Below are 22,809 nucleotides of genomic sequence, written 5' to 3'. Positions count from 1 at the left end.
TATCAACTAGCCAGTTTTTAATCCATTTAATATGTGCCATGTTAACTTTATATCACTCTAGTTCAGGGATCAGCAACCTTTGGCACGTGGCCCGTCAGTGAAATCCGCTGGAGGGACGGACAGTTTGTTTACCTGCAGCGTCCGCAGGTTTGGCCGATCGCAGCTCCCACTGGCCACAGTTCGCCATTCCAGGCCAATGGGGGCTGCGGGAAGCCGCGCAGGCCGAGAGACGTGCTGGCCATCATTGGCCTGGAACGGCGAACTGCGGCCAGTGGGAGCTGTGATCGGCCGAACCTGTGGATGCTGCAGGCAGGGCCGGCTCTAACTAGTCACCGGGCCACTCAAATCCCTGCCCCCCAAGCGCCGCGCCGGACCGCCCAAACCCCTGCCCGCCCCCCGAGCGCCGCGCCGGGCCGCCCAAACCCCCGGAGCGCCTCGCCGGGCCAGCCAAATCCCCCCCCCCCGAGCGCCGCACCGCGCCAGGCCGGGCCAGGCCACCCAAACCCCCGGAGCGCCTCGCCAGGCCGCCCAAACCCCCGGAGCGCCTCGCCAGGCCGCCCAAACCCCCGGAGCGCCGCGCCGCCCAACCCCCCCCGAGCGCCAGGCCAGGCCGCCCAAACCACCGGAGCGCCTCGCCGGGCCGGCTAAACCCCTGGAGCACCGCGCCGGGCCGGCCAAACCCCCTCCCCCCCCGAGTGCCGCGCAGGGCCGCCCAAACCCCTGCCGGCCCCCTGAGCGCCGCACCGGGCCGCCCAAACCCCCGGAGCGCTGCGCCGCCCAAACCCCTGCCCCGAGCGCCGCGCCGGGCCGCCCAAACCCCCGGAGCGCCTCACCGGGCCAGCCAAACCCCCCCAACCCCGAGCGCCGCACCACGCCAGGCCGGGCCAGGCCACCCAAACCCCCGGAGCACCTCGCTGGGCCGCCCAAACCCCCGGAGCGCCGCGCCACCCAAACCCCTGCCCCGAGCGCCGCGCCGGGCCGCCCAAACCCCCGGAGCACCTCGCCGGGCCAGCCAAACCCCTGCCCCCTGAGCGCCTTGCCAAGCCGCCCAAACCCCCGCCCTGAGCGCCTCGCTGGGCCGGCCAAACCCCCGGAGCGCCGGCCCGTGCCGCTGAACCGAGCGCCGGGCTGCGCCGCCGAAGTCCCGCCTCCCCCCCCAGCGCCGCGCCGCCGAAACACCCCCCGCGCTGCCCGGCCGAAACAAACAAAAAAAACCCCTTGAGCGCCGCCCCACCGAACAAAAACACCGCGAGCGCCCCCCGCCACCCCAACATTGGCCGCCCCTTCTAAGGTGCCGCCCCAAGCACGTGCTTGGTCGGCTGGTGCCTGGAGCCGGCCCTGGCTGCAGGTAAACAAACCGTCCCAGCCCATCAGCGGATTTCCCTGATAGGCCGTGTGCCAAAGGTTGCCGATCCCTTCTCTAGTTTTTTATTCAAAATGCTATGTGGTACCAAGTCAAATGCCTTACAGAAGTCTATTACATCAACACTATTACCTTTATCAACTAAACTTGTAATCTCATCAAAAAAAGATAGCAAGTTAGTTTGACAGGATATATTTTCCATAAGGCCATGCTGATTTGCATTAATTACCCTCCTTTAACTCTTTATTAATCAAGTCCTGTATCAGCCTCTCCATTATATTGCCCAGGATCAATGTCAGGCTGACATGCCTAAAATTATCCAGGTCATCCTGTTTACCCTTTTTAAAAATGGAGATAACATTAGCTTTCTTTCAGTCTTTTGGAACTTTTACAGTGCTCTAAGACTTATTGAAAATCAACATGAACGGTCCATCTCCTCAGCCAGCTCTTTTAAAACTCATGGATGCAAGTTATCTGGATCTGCTGATTTAAAAATGTTTAACTTTAGTAGCTTCTGTTTAACATCCTCCAGAGATACTAGTGGAATGGAAAAAGTGTTACCATCACTTTTGATGAGACTATAGCATATGTTTTTATTCAAATACAGAACAGAAATAGTCATTGAACACTTCTGCCTTTTCTGCATTATTATTGATAATTCTACCATTTTTATCTAGTAATGGATCAATAGCATTGTGAGGGTTTTTTTGGTTCCTAATATATTTTAAAAGTCCTTCTTATTGTCCTTCACTCTGCTGGCCATAGATCCCTTTGCTTCCCTTATCAATTCTCTATAATTCCCAACTTCTGATTTATATTAATTCCTATCAGCTTCCCTTTTCTTCCATTTATTATATGTTTTTATTTTTTATAGCTTCCCTCACTTCCCTTTTAAACCAGGTCCATCTTTTAACCAGTATGGCCTTTTTCCTCAATTGTGGGACTGTAGCTTTTTGGGCACCTAGTAAGGTGTTCGTAAAAGATTCCCAATTACCGTTCACATTTTTCTGATTAAATTCTTCCTTCCAGCTGATCAGGATCAAAATTGTTTTAATTTGTGTGAAACTGGCCTTCAATGAGTGTTAAATTAGGCTCCTAATAAAGATAATCGCTTATGCAGGTTATACTGTATATTTACATTCCACACAAAAAACTATGTTAAAAAAACATTATTAAGATTGCAAAGTCAAGCACTTAGAAGTTAGGAAATGCCAGAGTTAATGTTCCTGTGTACTCTTAATTTGGCGCTCTGTGGATATGTATTAGCATACAGTCTTCAAGTACCTGATCACATACTACTTTTTCAGCACAAGGAGCTATGAGAAACTCGAGCATGTTCAGTGATGCTGGAATCATCAGATTTTAGCTGGTAAAATCAGAGAAGTCTCTACTGAGTATGTGCAAAATGTCATTTTTCAAAGGCTTATAACTTGGCCAAATTTGGGTGGATTTTTACAGGGATGGCCAAAGGCACATCCTTGACACAAAGGTCACCCCCTGCCAAACTTCAAGTCCCTGTTCCAAGCATGGGGGTGCTAGAACATAAAGAAAAAAATATTAAAAAGGTAACTAGAATTTTTTAACATGTGCAAAACAACATTTTCCTTGGGCCTTTTTGGGAAACAACTGAGCCATTTTGGCAGGTTTAAAAAAAAAAAAAAAAAAAAACAGCCTGTGGCTGACATTTGGCATGTAAAATTTCAGCCTAAACTTTTAGAGTTTGACAAAAATATAAGCAATTGAAAATAGGGTCTCATAATGGGAAGTGTCAGGCAACCTTAATAAATACTCAGTTCTACTGGCCCCAGGTACAGTCAGGGATGATTTAATATTTTTTTCTAAATCATAGAGGAGAAACAGGAGAACAGCTTAAAAAACTATATTTGTTGTAAAATATTTTACAAGTCTATCTTACAGGTGTAATGAATTGAGTAAAAATTCACTTTGAACTAAAGGGTTTGGTCCTAGATAATTTATCCTAGTATAATCGTATTTTAGCTCCTTTCCTAATTTGGTCTTGCAGTGTCTTGTTTAGGGTTTCTGTGGTGGAGCTGGGAAAGAACAGATAAATCATAGATTACTGCATTAATAATTTTATTAACAGTTTTTACACACGTTTTCTAATTAAGCTAAAAAATGAAGGAGCAGCAAACTGGAAAAAAAATTGAGAACATAGTATTTCTGCTCCAGCTGATTTTATATCTGGTGACATAACGTGTATTCAAGATAGCTGACAGAAAGTATCCACTTTTCAATTTTCATTTAACTACATGAAAATGCATGCACAAATTACTATGGTTAGAAGTGTAACTAGCCATTTGCATATACAATTACTTGATGTGTGCATGTAAATTAAATACACAAATGTGCCTGTATTTCTCTAAACACCTAATTTTGAACAAAAGGCCCAAAACATTTAACTTTTTTCCGTGTCTAATTAATATTTCCCCATAAAAATCTTCTTAATGAATATTCTGTTGACATTCTTCCAAGCTTCCATACCTTGTTCAGTACAGCACTTTTCATTCATTCTTTGGTTTTAAATATGGCCTTTAAAAGCTCTGAAAAAATTATCCAAAAGTGTTTTCTGCCTTTTCTCCCCTACGCAGACAGCTTTTAAAGAAACCTATCTTCTCTCTTGAATGTATTATTTCAGGCCACTTTACCTTGAATGGTCCCTAAAAACACATGCTAAATACTTATGCTAAACTATCTATTGGAACTTGTATTTAACTGTGACACTCTTGGTAACTTTCCCAGAGAGGACGAAGAGCTCTGTGTAGCTCGACAGCTTGTCTCTCTTACTAACAGAAGTTGGTCCAATAAAAGATACTACCTCACTCACCTTGTTCTTCTTCTTTTGTCACTCAAATTGTATGAGATAGACGAGATGGCTATGGATAATTAGCCACTGATTGCGGGTGGGAACTTGTGCAGCTACATCATGTAAGCATTTTGGAAAAATCCCTCCTTCCCTTTCTAAAAAGAAGGCACAGCCATGCATTCCTTGCACTAAATGCGAAATCTCCCATTAACTACAGTGGGAATATTTCCTGTGCATGGAAAGCAGAGTTGGGGCTGAAGACTTTTAAACTGAATCTATATTTGCTAACTGATCCACTGCATCTTTATAGATATATTCTTGGATGGAAGAAATAACAGAGATGAATGATGATCTCCTCCAGAAAATATATATTGGATCCTCGTTTGAGAAACGGCCACTTTATATATTGAAGGTACAGTTATGATTTAATGTGCAATCTTTTTCTGTAGTAATTTAAAATACAGGTGTAGGTTTTTGTCAGAGAGAATTTTTAAAAATGGTACTAGTAGCTCAATCAAAAAAATTTTGATAGAAAAATGTGTGTTTTTTTTTTTTTTAATTTTTGTAAATGCTCCACTCCTCCCTTCCCAAAAGTAAACAGGGTGCCACTGAACTTTGGCATATGTAGTGGGTCAAATACTGCTCTCCTTTGCACTACAGTAAGTCAATTGAGTTACTGGGTACAAAAACTAGTGTAAGTGAGATCAGCGTCCAGCCCAGTGTCTCCTTGAGAACGCCATGCAAGAGAGAGAGAGAGAGAGAGAGAGAGAGCACTTCCTTTTCTTGTCTCTCTTTCTTCTTTTTGTTTACTGTTCTATTTCCATTCTCATGTGCCATTTCAACATAAATAAGGCTGTAAGAAAATCGTGGGACGCAATTTTTTTGTGGAAACTGCATCTTTTTATAGTTGCCGCAAATTTGAGTGTTGCGACCCTGTGCACCACATTGCAATGACACTCACTCAAATTTGGCCCAACTGCCTTTCTACCATGCTTGCCTCTGAGAGCAAAATAGGATACACCATGTGGTTTTGGCTGCTGCCCTTCTTTGGAAGGCTGCATGCCTTGGAAGAAGGTGCTGGAGCTTAGGTGTGAGTGTGCACCCAGGGCTGCTGCTCCTGTCGGGGTACCCTGAGGGGGTCTTCCTTCCTCATCAGGAAACAGCTTGAGGGGAAGCCTGAGACTAGACCTCCAGGGGAGTGTCTTCCTAGTGCCGTGTGGATACGCTGATTGCACCAAAACCACAACTTTAATACACTGTGGCCACTGCTCTTGAAACAAACAAACAAAAATCCACAACTTTCTTACAGCCTTAAACATATCATATTTTTTCATTAGCTTTCATCTAATAGAGACAGAACACCAAAAAGTGCCATATGGATTGACTGTGGTATCCATGCAAGGGAATGGATTGCTCCTGCTTTTTGCCTGTGGTTCATAGGACATGTGAGTAGATTTCATTACAATATTTAAAACAAAACGAAATACCTTGATCCTATTTTCCTTCTCTTGCAAATTGTGCTCTATCTCAACAACTTCCTATTCAATTTAATGCCACAGCACTGAAGAATAAAGTGTCTGCATGAGACAGAGATTAAAAAGCTCAGTTTGTATAGCAGTTATAAGGGTAAATTTTTCACATCAGCAGTAAATTAGGCCAAGTCTTTCATATTTATGGAATGGTCAGGAGTGGAGAACACAGGTTATTGTATTTCAAACTAAACCTATGTCTACACTTCGAGCTGGAGGAGACATACCCATGCTAGCTCTGACTAAGCTAGTGTGCTAAAAATAGGAGTGGTACGAACGGCAGAAGGGATAACTGCCCTAGTACGTGCCTAACATCTCAGATGGTATCATACTCAGGGCAGCCAGCCCCTCCTGCCGCTATAGTTACATTATTTTTTGTGCACTAGCTCGATCAGAGCTAGCATGGGTATGTCTCCTCCAGATGGAATTTACACCTCCAGCATGACAGTGCAGACATACCCTAAGAGTGCATTTGAGTGGTAAAGTCCAAACGTAGAGTTACCCAACTAGAAGGCGGAATAACAGTTTGTCCACCATGGAGTTGAATGATATACAGAGAGTAAAAGCATCAGACTAAACATAAGGGTCTAACTTCAGCCCTCAGTTACACCCATAAAACTCCACTGAAATCAATGTGGCTCCAGAATTGGCTGGCAGTATGTGAAGGAGTTTAGATAGGAGATTTCAAAGGAGCCTATAGGAGTTTGGTGCCCAAATCTCTTTGAAAGTCAATAGGATTTGGGCACCTAACTCCATCAAGCCCCTTTGAAAAAGGCCAGCCTTAAACACTCCCTTAGGAGCTAATGCTAATTAACCTCTTGCTGTTGGTCTAAATGATGACCAGCTGTGCTGCTGTCATGCCACTGAAATGTACCTGTAAGATCTGTAAGCAGTTAACAAGTTGAGAGAAAATGTAAACTGTTTGCCTCCCTATCTCCTTCATCTAATTTACATGAGCATTTTAAATTCAATCCAAAGCTTTATTCCCATGTCACTTTATGAAGGAACACTTCTATTAAAATTGTCACAGACATAGCCACACACATTCCACATAGTAGTTTCTTGGCTACAATAAACATTCTTCTTAATGATGTTTTGAATCTTGTTTTTAGGCACAATAAAGACTGCCACTTTATATTCACATCAGAGAAAAACAATTGCCAGGGAATAAAAAGGACAGGAGAAGTTACAATAATAGGACATGCCTAATGCAAGACATACGAGGGGGAAAAAAGATACTATTAAACTTAACTCTTTATATTTAGTAACTCAGCTAAATCTATTAGGGTACAATTTACCCTTATGCAGAGGACAAATAAAAGGCATAGGTGCCACTTAAGTCCCACTTACGCCCTCAAAATAGGTCTTAGGTGGGACATAGGTAGTGCCTAGGTCTTGTGGTGGCCCTTTGCACAAGGGTGTATTTCATTTTTAATAATTTTTAAAAACCCAAACAATGCATACTTGCAACAGCCATTTCAAATGCTATTATTAAGCAGTTTTAGTGCTTGTGACAACTTTGGAGACTTAGACTGTTTATCTGCATAAGCAGCAAAAGTACAAGCTTCTTCACCAATATGCCTCAGTCCTGGCCTAGAGAGACCACCCAGTTGGGTAAGCGGACAGATGAATCTCCATTTTAATTGAATTCCAAGCCTCTCTGTGCTAACTAAGGTTTTGGTTGTAGTGGTGACTTCTGTGATGTGGGAATTTGTCCTCCAGGGGCTGGACTGATGCCACCACTATCACATTATTATTTTACATAGGGCCAACTGAGGACCTGTCAGGTGCCTTTCAAGGATGGTGAGGAAAACATTATTATAAACATTATGAACAAGTTCTTTTCATGTTCTATAGACAACCCACTTCCGTGAGAAAGATCGGACCATGACAAGACTTCTGCAGCATCTTGATTTCTACATCATGCCTGTGATGAATGTAGATGGCTATGAATACACATGGACGACTGTACGTAGGTTTCTAGACAGACGGTGGAACATTCCAGCATGTTATTCACAAGTACTGTGAGGGCTGATATACTGGACAGATTTAAAGGCATACTTTTCAAAGTGCCATGTGGCAGTTTTGAGCCCAAGCCTCTGAACTCGCACTTGGAATTTTCTATTCTTTGTCCCTTCGTAGACTACAATAGTTACTGCAAATATGTGATTTTAACTCATAGAACACAGGCATTTTCCAGATCCCAGGTCAAACCAATGCTTAGGAGTGTCATAGCATCCACCCTGTGATTTTAATTCTTTCGGATGTGAGGTGATAACTATGATAGGCTGCATCAGCAAGACTGCCAATACTATGACAGTCCACCATAAGGGCACAAAGGCCTGACTGAACAACTCACTTCTCCTTTCTGTGGTCTAAGGCCAGATAGCATAGTTTTCCAAGTACTTGTTGTTTCAAGTAAATGAATGAGCAAGGTAAGCTCAGACAACATCCCAGTCTCTTATCAGGTATTTTACTTACTCACTATGAGAAGAAGGTTCAAGACTCCCAGAGGCTGAATGATTTATTTGCTTTATGAATTTATCCTTTTACTTAGTTTCCAGATTCCCTTTTTAGGCAGAAACCTGTTGTCAGGGTTCCCTCCCCACTCTGAACTCTGGGGTACAGATGTGGGGACCTGCATGAAAAACCCCCTAAGCTTATTTCTACCAGCTTAGGTTTAAAACTTCCCCAAGGCACAAATTCCTTCCTTGCCCTTGGTATCGCTGCCACCACCAAGTGATTTACACAACATTCATGGAGGGCCACTTGGAGCCCTACCTCCCCCAAAATATCCCCCCAAGTCCCTACACCCCCTTTCCTGGGGAGGCTTGAGAATAATATCCTAACCAATTGGTTACAAAGTGAGCACAGATCAACCCACCTGGGTCTTTAGGACACTGAAAAACAATCAGGTTCTTAAAAGTTTATTTAAAAACAAAAAAGATAAAAGAATCACCTCTGTAAAATCAGGATGAAAGATAACTTACAGGGTAATCAGATTCAAAACACAGAGGATTTACCCTCTAGGCAAAACTTTAAAGTTACAAAAACAGGGATAAACCTCCCTCTTAGCACAGGAAAAATCCACAAGCTAAAACAAAAGATAATCTAACGCATTTCCTTGCTAATACTTACTATTTCTCTAATATTGGATGCTTAGTTCAGATATGGCTTAGGGAGATGTATTTTCCCTGCCCTGGTTCCTCGCTGACCCATAGAGAACAAAGGAACACAAAACAAAAACCTTCCCCCACAGATTTGAAAGTATCTTCTCCTCTTATTGGTCCTTTTGGTCAGGTGCCAACCGGCTATCTGAGCTTCTTAACCCTTTACAGGGTAAGGAGGGATTTTATGTTACCCTTAGCTGTATGTTTATGACACCTATCTTCTCCATTTCTATCAACTTTGGGCTATATTTTTAAAAGGGCCTCAATCCAACCTCTATTTGTGTTCAACTTTATATACACAGTCTTTACAGGCTGCCAGTTGCATCCACAATTCATAGACTTTACACGTGATATACCCAATGGGTCTCAATCTGTGCATGCAAAAGAGTTTGGTGTATGAAAATTCTATCATTAGCAGTAGTTCACCTCCTTTTTATAATGCACAGTGCCATTGAAATCAGTGGAGTGAGATTAAGGTAACAGGAGAATTTGGGTCATGGAGCCGCATTCTAAAATACTGACTCCATTTTTACTTTGTCATTATGTGGGCAAACTCCCATGGACCTCAATGAGAGTTTGACTGAATAGATACTGAGTAAGAACGTCACAATTTCCCTTTTTGTATGCAGAAATTGTACAATCTTTATTTTAAGCAGCATCTTTCAAAATTCTCTTAATTACCCCCCTCAGAAGTCTTTTAACAAAATCTTTCATTAAGCTCAAATGTGGTTTTGATTTGCAGTTGTCAAATTGGGTGTCTGTACAAATCTTTTGAGTCCTCCCCTATTTGCATTGTCCAAGTTCTAGTCAAATCAGAATAATTATACCAGACACAACCAGGCGTTGTACTGTACAACTTTTCGTCTTGTTACCTAGCATGTTTAGCATTACTTAATTTCAGTACCTGGAAAGATAACTGAGCAAATAATCAAGCAATCAATTTGCAAACACCTAGAAGATAATAAGGTGACAAGTAAGTCAACATGTTTGTCAAGAACAAATTGTGTCAGACCAACCTAATAGCTTTCTTTGACAGGGTAATAAGCCTTGTGGATAAGGTGGAAGAGGTAGATGTAGTATATCTTGACTTTAGTAAGACTTTTGATACCATCTTGCATGACCTTCTCATAAACAAACTAGGGAAATACAACCTAGATGGAGCTACTATAAAGTGAATGAATAAATGGTTGGAAATCCATTTCCAGAGAGTAGTTATCAGTGGTTCACAGTCAAGCTGGAAGGGCATATTGAGTGGGGTCCCAAAAGGATCAGTCCTGGGTTCGGTTCTGCTCAGTAGTTTTATAAATGATTTAGAAATGGCATAGAGAGTACACTTATAAAGTTTGTGGACAATGTCAAGTTGGGAGGGGTTGCAAGTGCTTTGGAGGATAGCATTAAAATTCAAAATAATCTGGACAAACTGGAGAAATGGTCTGAAGTAAATAGGATGAAATTCAGTAAGTACAAATGCCAAGTACTCCACTTAGGAAGGAACAATCAATGGCACACATATAAAATGGGAAATGACTACCTTGGAAGGAGTACTGCGGAAAGGGATCTGAGGGTCACAGTGGATCAGAAGCTTAATATGAGTCAACAGTGTAACACAGTTGCAAAAAAAGTGAACAGCATTCTGGGATGTATTAGCAGGAGTGTTGAAAGCAAGACACAACTTGCTTTCTTCCGCTCTACTCTGTGCTGATAAGACCTCAGCTGGAGTATTGTGTCCAGTTCTAGGTGCCACATTTCAGGAAAGATGTGGACAAACTGGAGAAAGTCCAGAGAAGAGCAACAAAAATGATTTAAGGTCTAGAACATGTGACCTATGAGGGAAAGATTGAAAAAAATTGGGTTTGTTTAGTCTGGAGAAGAGAAGACTGAGAGGGGACATGATAACAGTTTTCAAGTACATAAAAAGTTGTTACAAGGAGGAGGGTGAAAAATTGTTTTCATTAATTTCAGAGGATAGGACAAGAAGCAATGGGTTTAAACTGCAGCAAGGGAGGTTTAGATTGGACATTAGGAAAATCTTCCTAACTGTCATGGTAGTTAAACACCAAACAAATTGCCTAGGGAGGTTGTGGAATTTCCATTATTGGAGGTTTTTAAGAACAAGTTAGACAAACACCTGTCAGGAATGGTCTAGTTATTACGTAGTCCTGCCTTGAGTACAGGGGACTGGATTAACTGACCTCTCAAGATCCCTTCCAGTCCTACACTTCTATGATTCTATGCAGATAACTAGCTTATTGTTTTATAGGCTCCCTAAATCTCCTGTTTTGCCCCCCTTCATTGGAGGTTTCTACCCTCGACATCTAGAAATGTAAAAGTTGCATTTTCACTAGCAAATGAAATCGTGATGAGCATTTTTCTAAACTTTTATGTAAACCCACATTTTTGTGTCTCTGTCCACAGAATCGGTTGTGGAGGAAGAGCCGCTCAAGGCACGGCAACAACAGGTGCATTGGTACCGACATGAACAGGAATTTTGATGCAGGCTGGTGTGGTACAATGCAATTTTCTTTATATTTTATTACAGACATTTCAGTTTTAACATTCAAAGTTCTTCATTTTGAAAATATTTTTATTTACCTCGTCATAGAGTTGTTTCTGATATAAAGATAATGTACCTTAGTAATTAACTTAATCAAAATGTTTATAAGAAGGTCAGGAGATCAGAGAACAATTCCCAGTTTTGCCACATACTTTCTGTGTGGTTATCAGAAAGACACTTAAGCTCTGTGCCTGTTTTCCCATCAGTAAAATGGGAATAAAGAAACTTCCCTACCGAGTGTTGTGAGGATAAATTCATTAAAGTTGTGAGATGCTAAGATACTATGGTGATGGGGACCATATAAGATTTAAGAGTAATATCAAACGTAAAATACTTAATCAATACAGAACTTGGAGAAATCAGGAAGTTTAATAGGAAATTTATATGCTGTGAATATTAATTACAGCAGGGATTTATATATCACATTTAATTTTCAAAGCACTTAAAATGCTTAGCAACTCCAACGTCATCTCTATTTTAAAAGTGAGGAAACAGGCACACTGAGGTTAGAGCAGTGGTGGGCAACCTGCGGCCCATACGCAGCCCATCAGGGTAATCCGCTGGCGGGCCGCCAGACATTTTGCTTACATTTGCATGGTCGCCCGCAGCTCCCAGAGGCCGCGGTTCGCCGTTCCCGGCCAATGGGAGCTGCGGGAAGCAGCGGCCAGCACATGGCAAAAAAGGGCACCTTTATATGCAACACACCTACTTTCTGGGTATACTGAGTCATATCAGATGACTTCAGTAACTAAAATAAGTTTCTATTTTGTGGAGCCAATATAGCTATCAGAAAGCTAACTGAATTCTATTCCTTCTTGGACATTCTCAGTAGAATTGCTTATTACATTTCAATAATATACACCTTAGCAAACCCATTGAAAGTAATGGGATTGTATAGGTGTAACTCACAACATAATCTTGCCTGCAGACTCTTCATTATTGATGATGGTTGAGTCTTATAATTCTTTTTAAAATATTTTTTACTTAAACTGAACACATCTGACACACAATCACCATGAAAAAATAAAGGTGGAACCCAACAATTTCAATTTAACAGAGGTATTTTTCAGAGTAGAATCACTCTCTGAAGGGCTTCATTTTCAGAGGTGTTGAGCAGGTACAACTACAACTGACTTCAGTTGGCATTATGGACCAGAACACACTATCTTAAAGCAGAACCAGATCCTGCTAGAACAAGATATGCAAAACCTGTCAACATATCTCCACTGCTACGATGATCAACACCCCCACAACACACCTATTAAGATCCATGGGTCCTACACATGCCTATCACAACATGTGATGTATCTCATCCAGTGCACTAAATGCCCGATAATAATTATATGAGTGAAACCCTCACACAGAAAAATGATAAAAGACATAAACACCATATTGCCTGTGTGTGAACACTTTTTTACAAAACAATCACTCTATATGTGACCTCTCAATCCTCATTCTTAAAGGCAATCTGCCCATCATCTTCAAAAGATGAGCCAGGGAGCTTAAATACATAATTTTGCTAGACATTAGAAATCATGGACTGACTAGAGACAACTGGATTTATGGTTTATTACAACAATCTACAACCCACTAACAATGCCTCCGCCCCGCCCCCCCACCGCATCCAGCTGCCTTTTTCCCCCCCTCCCTTCCTTTCCCTTCTCTGACTAGAGACGTGTTAACGGGCCACTTCTCCTTGAATGGTCCCTTGAAATATGTGTTAAACTAAACAATTTGTTCCACCTTGTATTTAGCTGTGAAACTCTGAGGGCTGTGCCGCTGTAGCGCTTAAGTGAAGACGCTCCTATACCGACAGGAGAGAGCTCTCCCATGGGTGTAGTTAATCCACCTCCCCGAGAGGGAGAAGATCTCCTATTGACATAGCGTTGTCTACATGGGAGGTTAAGGTCAGTATAACTACATCACTCAGGAGTATGGATTTTTCACACTCCTGAATGACGTAATTATACCTACATAAGTCTGTAGTGTAGATCTGCTGTGACCGTGGTGCCTGGAGGGGCTTCACTGAGAATGCTTATTCAGGGCAAACTGCAAAGAATAGGGCAGACAATCCCCAAAACTGGTGGTTTATTCTGTAATTAGATTTCACCAAGCCAGTAACCAAACAGCTATCTGGTTACCAAGAAGCCAAAATACAGTCCCCTTTAAGCAATCCAGCCTTTGGCTCCCACCCAGACAGCCAAGTCTAATATAGGGAGGACTACTAAAAACCTTATTCCCATTATATAAAGTTCTACCAATGCCAAGTGACTGGACACATTGCTCACCAGGTCAATGAATATTTCAGATCTCATCCAAATACACACTTATAGTCAATCCATATTAACTAAATCTAAGATTTATTAAGAAAAAGAAAGAGAGTTGCTATGGTTAAAAGGTCAATCTACATAGAGATATGAATAAAGTTCTTAGGTCAGTTTCATAACAGAGATGGTGAGGCTGCTGATTTGTAAAAATCCTTCTGGAATCAATGTAAAAGGTTATAATCCAACAGGCAGTCCATGTGCAGAGTTTGTTCCAATTCTACCATTTCCCTTGGTAGCTTGTTCCAATGGTTAATCAACCTCACTGTTAAAAAATTGTGCCTTATTTCCAATTTGAATTTATCTAGCTTCAGCTTTCAGCCATTGGTTCTTGTTATGTCCTTCTCTACTAGATTAAAGAATCCCTTGGTACCAATGTTTTCTCCCCACAAAGGTACTTATACACTGTAATCAAGTCACCTCTCAAACTTCTTTTTGATCAGCTAAATACAGGGCCGGCTCCAGGCACCAGCCCACCAAGCTTGTGCTTGGGGCGGCACCTGGAGGGGGGCGGCGCGGCGCTCCGGCCGTCGGGGAGAGTGGGGCCACAGCCGGGATCGCCGCCCTCCTCCCGGCGCTCTGGCCGCCCTCCCCCCCGCGCCCTCCCCCCGGCCGCCGGGGGGAGAGCGGCGAGCCCCTACCGGGGCTCGCCGCCCTCTCACCGCCCTGCACTCTGGCCGCCGGGGGGAGAGCCGAGCCCCAGCCGGGGCTCGCCGCCCTCTCGCCGCCCTGCCCCCGGCGCTCTGGCCGCCGGGGGGAGAGCGGAGCCCCGGCCGGGGCTCGCCGCCCTGCCCCGGCGCTCTGGCCACCGGGGGGAGAGCCGAGCCCCCGCCGGGGCTCGCTGCCCTCCTCCCAGGGCTCCGGCCGCCCTCCCCCCCGGCGCCCTCCCCCCGGCCGCCGGGGGGAGAGCGGAGCCCCCGCCGGGGCTCGCCGCCCTCCCCCCGGGGCTCTGGCCGCCCTCCCCCCCCCCCCCCACAGGGGGGGGGGGCGGCCGGAGGCTTTTTTGCCTGGGGCGGCAAAAAAGCCAGAGCCGGCCCTGGCTAAACATATTATGCTCTTTAGGTCTCTGAATGCAAACCATTTTCTCCAGCCCTCAAATAATTTTTATGGCCCTTTTCTGTATCCTCTACAATTTTTTTAACGTAAGGCAAGGTAGTGGAGAATCAGGCCCAGATGCTTAAACGGTGCAATAATTATACATGCAGTAATGATGCATCCAACATGCCCCAGTTTCTATGCTCATTTGTATAGCATCCTAATGCTTTATATTATCACTGAGGCATGAGACAAATTCAGTGTATATTATAAGTACTCAACAGGTGACATTGTATCCTCTATTTTATTACAGGTAAAGGTGCCTCTCATAATGATTGTCATGAAATATACTGTGGACCATATCCTGAGTCTGAACCAGAAGTGAAAGCTGTGGCTAATTTTCTCCAAAAGCATAAAGATCACATTAAGGCATATATAACTATGCACTCTTACTCACAGATGGTACTGTTTCCATATTCCTACACTACGAATAGAAGTAAAGACCATGATGAACTGGTAAGTGTTACCACTTACTAAGTTTCATCTATATCTCCCACTTTCATCACCTTGCTGGAATGGACATTTAATGAGAAGTGTGAATGACTGCCTTCAGTAGGCTTTGAGTCTGTTCAAGATTTGGGAAAATTGATTTTTCGATGGATAAGAGCATAAGGAAGCTGGTTGTTGGCACCACCACTATATGATTACAAGAAAGTATTCTAGTTTTGGAGGACACTGATAAGATGAAAGTGTTTATTCTGGATGGATAAGGTAGCTTGACTTTCTGATATTTTCAAGGCATTGCTAAGGGAGCAAAGTAAAGGTAACTTGAGTACCTTAGTACGGCATTTCAATACATTCAAGTACAGGTTTCTTGTAAGTTTTCCCCTATATCTGAACCTACTGAGTCTGTAACTTTTTTTAACTCTATTGCTCTTGAATGGTGTGCACCCATAACACTGATAGGTGCCTGCAGCCTTTACTGCAGCTTAAGTAAATCTTTTTCTATGGGAAATAATGTTTAAATGGTCCTAATGGTCTGATGGAGACAAGCCCTTTTTTACAGACCCTGAAGCAGAATACCTCTTTGATTCTGCAGGTCATGAAGTTGTCCGCTAGCCAGGGGTCCTGGGGCTAATAGTCTCCTAAGGCCTGTATAAAAGAAGTCCAAGTCCTGTGAAGTTCTGGAGATCCACACGATCAGGGCTCCTCTTTCCTGCAGAGCCTAGGAGTTGTGTAGGATCAGCTCCCATTCTATTAATCAACAGGATAAACAGGGAAAGCTGGGAAGTGAAGAACACTGTTGTTCTTTTTCCTCCACTGGTTAGCCCCCAAGCCTTCACGTTTATCTAGATTAGGAAAAGAGATCCAGGCTAGGTTGGAGTTAGCCAATATATGCAGGCCAATTAGGCTAGTTGAGTTGCTGAAGAGCTTCACAAGATTTCCTGGGGTAAGGAATAAGAAGAGAAGCCCCACAGAGTAAAGAATCCTTTCCCTGCTCCCTCTGGCCAATTTCCTGATGCTTTCTATGCATGGGGAAGTGGGGCAGGGGTTCTTTACTCCAAGTGTCTCCTGCATGGGACCAGGGAAGGAGTAGGAAGTGGCTGACAGAATGGGGAAAGGGCTTTTCACTCCATGGGACCTGCTATGTGGAGACACAGGACATCATCACGGTGGACATAGAATCATAGGGTTAGAAGGGACTGTAAGGGTCATCTAGTCTAACCTCCTTCAAAGATCCAGGATTTGTTGTGTCTAAACCAGTGGTGGGTAATCTGCGGCCCGCAGGCCACATGCAGCCCGTCAGGGTAATGTGCTGATTACCCTGACTGGCCACATGCAGGAGTGGGGCTGAGGGGTTCGGAGTGTGGTCGGGGGCTCGGGGCTAGGGCAGAGGATTGAGGTGCGGGGGGCTGAGGGCTCTGGCCATGAGTGAGGTGCCTCTCCCCAGCTGCAGCAGCTCTGGTGGCGCCAGGGCCGGGGCGCCTCTCCCCAGGCACTGCAGCTCTGGCAGGGCCAGGTCTGGGGGAGAGGTGCCTGTGCCGCGCAGCTTAGAGGGAACTTAGCTGGATAGCCATCTGTCTTGGATGGTTTAGACCAGTGGTTCTCAAAGCTGGTCCGCTGCTTGTTCAGGGAAAGCCCCTGACGGGCCGGGCCGGTTTGTTTACCTGCCGCATCCACAGGTTCGGCCGATCCCAGCTCCCACTGGCCGCTAGCGGCGGGAAGCGGCGGCCAGCACATACCTCGGCCCTCGCCACTTCCCGCAGCCCCCATTGGCCTGGAACGGCGAACCGCAGCCAGTGGGAGCCGCGATCGGCTGAACCTTTGGACGCGGCAGGTAAACAAACCAGCCCGGTCCACCAGGGGCTTTCCCTGAACAAGCGGCGGACCGGCTTTGAGAACCACTGGTCTAAACCATCCAAGACAGATGGCTATCCAGCTAAGTTCCCTCTAAGCTGCGCGGCACAGGCACCTCTCCCCCAGAGCTGGCCCTGCCAGAGCTGCCGTGCTTGGGGAAAGGCGCCCCGGCCCTGGCGCCACCAGAGCTGCTGCAGCTGGGGAGAGGCGCCTCATTCACAGCCAGAGCCCTCACCCCCCCGCACCTCAATCCTCTGCCCTAGCCCCGAGCCCTCGACCATACTCCGAACCGCTCAGCCCCACTCCTGCCAGGCATCAGCTCCATATTGGTACACATAACAAAATCATTCCGCACATGGATGTAAAAAATTGGAGGTAACATTGTTAACCAGCCTCCTTTTGAAAAACTCCAGAGAAGGAGCTTCCACAACCACCCTGGGCAGTCTCATGACATTCTTTATGCCACAGCATCCCCGGCATGGGGCCAAGCAGCAGCAACAGGTGATGGGTATTTGGGATTGCTCCTTCATGTTGCCTCCAACCTTTCCATTCCCTCCCGTTCTTTCCCCACACAGATCCAAGGTCTTTAAGAAAGATTTTGAAAATTAGCTGTTACTATCTCTTTAATGGAAGTTTTTTTTTCTTTTTTTAAATTAATGGGCTTTGTACAGTGATAGAGTAGGAACACAGACACTGTCATATTTGATCAGACCAGATCTCTATCCAGTCCAGTATGCTGTTTCTAGCAGTGACCAGTGCCAGCCTTCACAGGAAGGAGGAAAAAATCCTGTAGCCAACATGAAATAATTTGCCCCCAGGGGAATGTTTTTTCCCAAGCCTCCTCAATTTAGTGACCATCTTATGGCTTGAAAGTTGAGGGTTTATATCCCTTTTAAATTTATTTTTTTATCCTAGCTAATGTATTTGTGAAAGAAGATAAAGAAAATATAGATTTGTCACTTCTTTCCCTGTGAAGCAGAGATGTAACATCCTGTAAACTAATTACAGAATAGTTCATTCTAGTCAGTTGTTCAAGAGTAGTGTATTATCAAATCCTTTTTTGTATGCTTCAGCACTAACTTTAACTTAAAATACTTAACGCTTACTTAAACAATATTTGACAGGAAATGGAAAATACAGGACAGCTACACAGAATGGATTTGGTGATAAGTTTGTTGTCCAGTTGCAGCATAGATGCTATTTGTACCATGGACATAACCTAACCATGTTTAGCCACATCTTGTAAGCATTCTAAAGCCAACCACATATTCACATTAAAAACTGCAATGCAGCCAGGTTTGGGGACAACCATGTTGTAAACAGGTCCTCTCTCTTTATTGTACCCATAGTGGATGGTTACAATGCCCTAACAGAGTCAGTGTGAAACACTTTTACTAAATTATAAAAGTTAATTAATATTTTATTGATTTCAGCTATCTGTGGCAAATAAAGTAGTTCATGCTATTAGAAAAACAACTCAGAAAATGTATGAGTCTGGCCCTGGTGCACAAACTATCTGTAAGTATCATTTTTAGTACTATAATCAGTATGACAGAGTATCCTCTCTACCACAAGGCAGTGTGTAAGACTGAGGCCAAGGTTGCAGATAATAATCTGTTTCCTTTTCTTTCTCCTACAGATTTAGCTCCTGGAGGTTCAGATGACTGGGCTTATGATCTTGGCATTAAGTATTCTTTTACCTTTGAACTTCGGGACAGAGGAACACATGGATTTTTGCTTCCTACAAATCTAATTAAACCCACTTGTATTGAAGCACTTAGTGGTATCAAAACAATAGCTTTACATATTATCAACAATATTTAATGTGCTATATTTTGTCATTTCATTGCTTTAACTGGTAATTTAGGTGACCTGATGGGCAGTGTCGTTCATTTAAGTCTGCTTTTTTTAGTTCACTCAAATAAAAGGAATTACTTACTGCTTTATTATAATTATTATTTGTTTAGGGGCAACAGGTAGGTGTTTCATTTACTACCTTTCACCTTGACATATATTAAATTGCTTCACAATTTGGCTTAAATGTAGCCATCTGTAGAATGAGAAGGATAGTGACAGATAAACTACAACTGTGCAAATGCAACCTCCCAAGCCCAATAATATTCAAACAAATACATGTTGTCCGTTTTAGTACCCCATTAGTGTTTGCTTTCGGAGAACTTTTGAATAATCCAGTTCACTCACACCAACAATGGTGAAAAGCAACTTTTAAAACAAATTGTAATATTTGTACCTGAAGTGCTTGTGCAACCCACTGATGAACATGTTACAGGTACCTCCCTGTGCCAGATCCACAGAGGGTATGAATGTCTTACAACCCCAGCTAGAGAGCCATGGCGCTGTAGCCATGATGTAGCCACTTAAGTTTTTAGCACTAGAAGTCCCTGGTTTAATCCCTCATGTTTCGGCCAAGATGGTGGCAGTCACCGTTGAGGTGCCTCGCCATGGAAGTGGGAACAACACTATATGACTGAGCTAACCTCTCACTATTATGCAACACAGCTCAAATTTCCAATATCCCCAATCAGTCCAGCATCTGAATAGACTGAAGAGATATGCCTATGGAAAGTCCAGTTGAAAAGGGGAACTGGCAGTGTGCAGTCAGACGTACTGACTGGACACCAAAAGTCTGCTTACCGCGGGGCGGGGGAGGTACCGTGTGATTAACCCTCGCCAGTCCCTGCTTAGCCAGGGCTGCCTCATACCTACAGGCAGGCACCTTGGCAGGCTGCAGCAGCTCCCGCCCCAGCCTCAGCACAAAGGGTGCCCAGCTGGTGGGGGAGAAAGGTGGAGATGATCCAGTGAGCGATAGGGAGAAGGGAGACAAAGGAGTGAGTGATGAGGGCGAGGCTTTAGGGAGAAGAGACAGAGGAGGGGCAAAGCCTGGGGGAACAGGTGGCAAAGGGGGCAGAACCTCAAGGGAAAAAGCGGAGCAGGGGTGGAGCCTTGGGTGGAAGAGGCGGGTCGGGGTGAGGCCTTGGAGGTCCCGATACCAGCAAGTATAGGGTTACCATATTTAAAAAATAAAAAAAGAGGACACTCCATGGGGCCCTGGCCCCGCCCCTTTCCCACCCCCAGCCCCGCCCCAACTCCGCCCCTTCCCCAAAGTCCCCGCCCTAACTCCGCCCCCTCCCCTGAGCGCCCCGCATTCCCCCTCCTCCCTCCCAGCCACGCGAAAAGGGCTGCCCGAGCGCTACCGGCTTCACGGTTTGTCGGGCAGCCCCCAGACCCTGCGCCCCCGGCCGGCACTTCCCCAGCGCAGCCGGAGCCCGGGAGGGGAAGCGCCCAGCTGGGGGCGCAGGGTCTGGAGGCTGCCCAGCAAACCGTGAAGCTGGTAGCGCTCGGGCTTCGGGCAGCCCCCATGCCTCCGGACCCTGCGCCCCTGGCCGGGGACTTCCCCTCCCGGGCTCCGGCGGCTGCTGTGCTCCCTGAACTCCTGGGCTCTGTAAGGGCTGAGCTGCCAGAGCGCTACCGGCTTCGGGCAGCCCCCATGCCTCTGGACCCTGCGACCCCGGAGCCCGGGAGGGGAAGTGCCCGGCCGGCGGCTCAGGGTCCGGAAGCATGGGGGCTGCCCGAAGCCGGTAGCGCTCAGGCAGCTCGGCTTTAAACAGAGCAGAAGAGTCAGGGGAGGAGCAGAGCAGCCGCGGGAGGGGAAGTGCCCGGCCGGCGGTATTTTTCCCGGACATGTTTGGCTTTTTGGCAATTTCCCCCGGACGGGGGTTTGATTACCAAAAAGCCGGACATGTCCAGGAAAAAATGGACGTATGGTAACCCTAAGCAAGTAAGAAGATGGCAACCCTATTTCTCTTCCCCTGATCAGGCCCCTCCCCTCCGTCATTTCAGGCCCCTCCCTCTTCTTTTTCCATGATTAGGCCCCACCCTCCCCTATTTCAGGCTCCTCCCCCTTCTCTTCCCCTGACCAGGCCCCTCCACTCCGTCATTTCAGGCCCCTCCCCCTTCTTTTTCCCGGACTAGGCCCCACCCTCACCCATTTCAGGCCCGACGTCTCGTTGCCCTGCGCGGCCGGAAGTTGCGCTGCTACGCGCGATCATGGCGGCAAGGCGGTTTCCGGTGAGCCAAGGCTCCTCCTCCCGACGGCGGCAGCGGCGGCGGCGCTGGGGCCGGCCGGTTGGTTGCGCTGCTTTCCCGGCAGCCCCTGTGCTTGGGCAGCGCCGTTCGGTTGCCGGAGCGGGCCGCGCTCCTTGTCTTCCTCCCCGTGTGGCTCCGCGCTCAGGCCCGGGAGGACGGACTCCCCCCTCGCCCCCTCCCACCCTCTCCGCCCCGGGCGGCGGCGGAGGAGGCGGCGGGGACCGCCCAGGCAGCGGAAGGAGCAGGTGAGTGTGGCGCCCCGGCGGGGAAACCGGGCCTGGGCGGCCGGGGGAGGGGCGGAGCGGGGAACAGGCCCTTCTCCCACCGCCGCGAGGAGCAGGCCGGCGGGGCCCCGCATCCCCGTGCGGGGGCGGGGGGGCTCGGTGCTGGCAGAGCCTCCCCACCCGCGCTGCCATCCTGCGCCCCGCGGCCCGGGCAGAGCGGCTGCAGAGGCCGGGGGTCACGGTGGGGCCGCCGGAGGAAGCGCTGGGCTGAGGGGCTGTGACTTGTGAGGGCAGCGCGGCCGGAGGGCGATGGTAGGTGACTCCCGGCGGGGAGGGAGTCGGAGAGTAGCTGGTCGGGGGTGCGGGTTGTACCAGGCGATGGCGGGGGGGGGGAGATGATTGTGATGTAGGCGGGAGCGGATCGGCCCCAGGCTGTGGGGTCGTCTCTGCCCTGGCGCTGAGATGGGTATGGTGGGTGTGTGTGTGTGTGTGGGGGGGGGTGATTTGTGAGGAGAAGCAGGGGGAGAGCTGTGGGTCAGGGCACCGATCAGCCAGCGAGTCTGCTACACTTGAACTGCCAGCTAGGCCTGCCATCCTACCATGATTACCATCTTCTGTGGTTGATGCTTTACAGACGGGAACCCTGTTGTGGGCTTCTCATTGCCTCCCACACGCGTGATCTCTGTCCTTTGTGGGTTTCAGGGTACTGGAGTCCCTGTCACGTCTGCTGATAGTAGTGAAATGTAATCAGCCTTTTTAGCTGAATTTGGGACTTGTCAGCCCTTGTAGCATAAATCCTGAACCTTGGTGCTTTTGCCTTTTCTTTAAAGACTTCTGTCATTGATGCCCATGCAGAACTTGTAGTTTAGGCCAGTGATTTTCAAACTTTTTTCCCTGTGACCCAGTTGAAGAAAATTGTTGAAGCCCGTAACCAAACATAATTATATCTTTTCACTAGAGTTTTCATAAAACCATAATATTGCAATACATTCCAGCTTAACCCACTTTACATAACTAACACTAGAACATTAGCCTTAGTAAGCCTATGGTAAGGAGAGTGGGAGGTGGCCCAGGGTAGGGCAGAGGATGGTGTGTGGGGGTGAGGGTTGTGGGGTGGGGCCGGGGATGAGAGGTTCAGGCTGCAGGAGGGGGCTTAGGGCTGGGGCAGAGGGTTGGGATGCGGTGGTGAGGGCTCTGGGGTGGGGCCAGGGATGAGGAGTTCGGAGTGCAGGCAGGCTGCCCCAGGACTGGGGCCGAGGACTCCCCCCAGCCCTCTCCCCACCGGCAGCAGCTAGCTCTGGGCGAGGGGCCTCTCTCTCTC

The 22,809-nt window shown here is 46.6% G+C and overlaps 2 protein-coding genes across 2 annotated transcripts in view; both read left to right on the top strand.

The window, feature by feature from the left end:
• CPB2 (carboxypeptidase B2) overlaps positions 1 to 18,981 on the top strand; it is a 33,447-nt gene extending 14,466 nt beyond the window's left edge. Inside the window, exons 5-11 of the mRNA XM_065417491.1 lie at positions 4,498 to 4,599; positions 5,525 to 5,632; positions 7,574 to 7,684; positions 11,302 to 11,392; positions 15,113 to 15,315; positions 18,591 to 18,675; positions 18,797 to 18,981. Of these exons, the coding sequence (XP_065273563.1) occupies positions 4,498 to 4,599; positions 5,525 to 5,632; positions 7,574 to 7,684; positions 11,302 to 11,392; positions 15,113 to 15,315; positions 18,591 to 18,675; positions 18,797 to 18,981 (885 nt within the window). The remainder of the gene's footprint in view (positions 1 to 4,497; positions 4,600 to 5,524; positions 5,633 to 7,573; positions 7,685 to 11,301; positions 11,393 to 15,112; positions 15,316 to 18,590; positions 18,676 to 18,796) is intronic.
• Positions 18,982 to 21,486: 2,505 nt separating this feature from the next.
• The window catches only part of ZC3H13 (zinc finger CCCH-type containing 13), a 59,424-nt gene continuing 58,101 nt past the window's right edge, over positions 21,487 to 22,809 (top strand). The window contains exon 1 of the mRNA XM_065416455.1: positions 21,487 to 21,509. The gene's annotated coding sequence lies outside the window, so the exon portion shown is untranslated. The remainder of the gene's footprint in view (positions 21,510 to 22,809) is intronic.

Source organism: Emys orbicularis, chromosome 1, assembly GCF_028017835.1.
Source record: "Emys orbicularis isolate rEmyOrb1 chromosome 1, rEmyOrb1.hap1, whole genome shotgun sequence".
Classification (NCBI taxonomy): domain Eukaryota; kingdom Metazoa; phylum Chordata; order Testudines; family Emydidae; genus Emys; species Emys orbicularis.
This window is presented reverse-complemented; position numbering and strand designations above follow the sequence as displayed.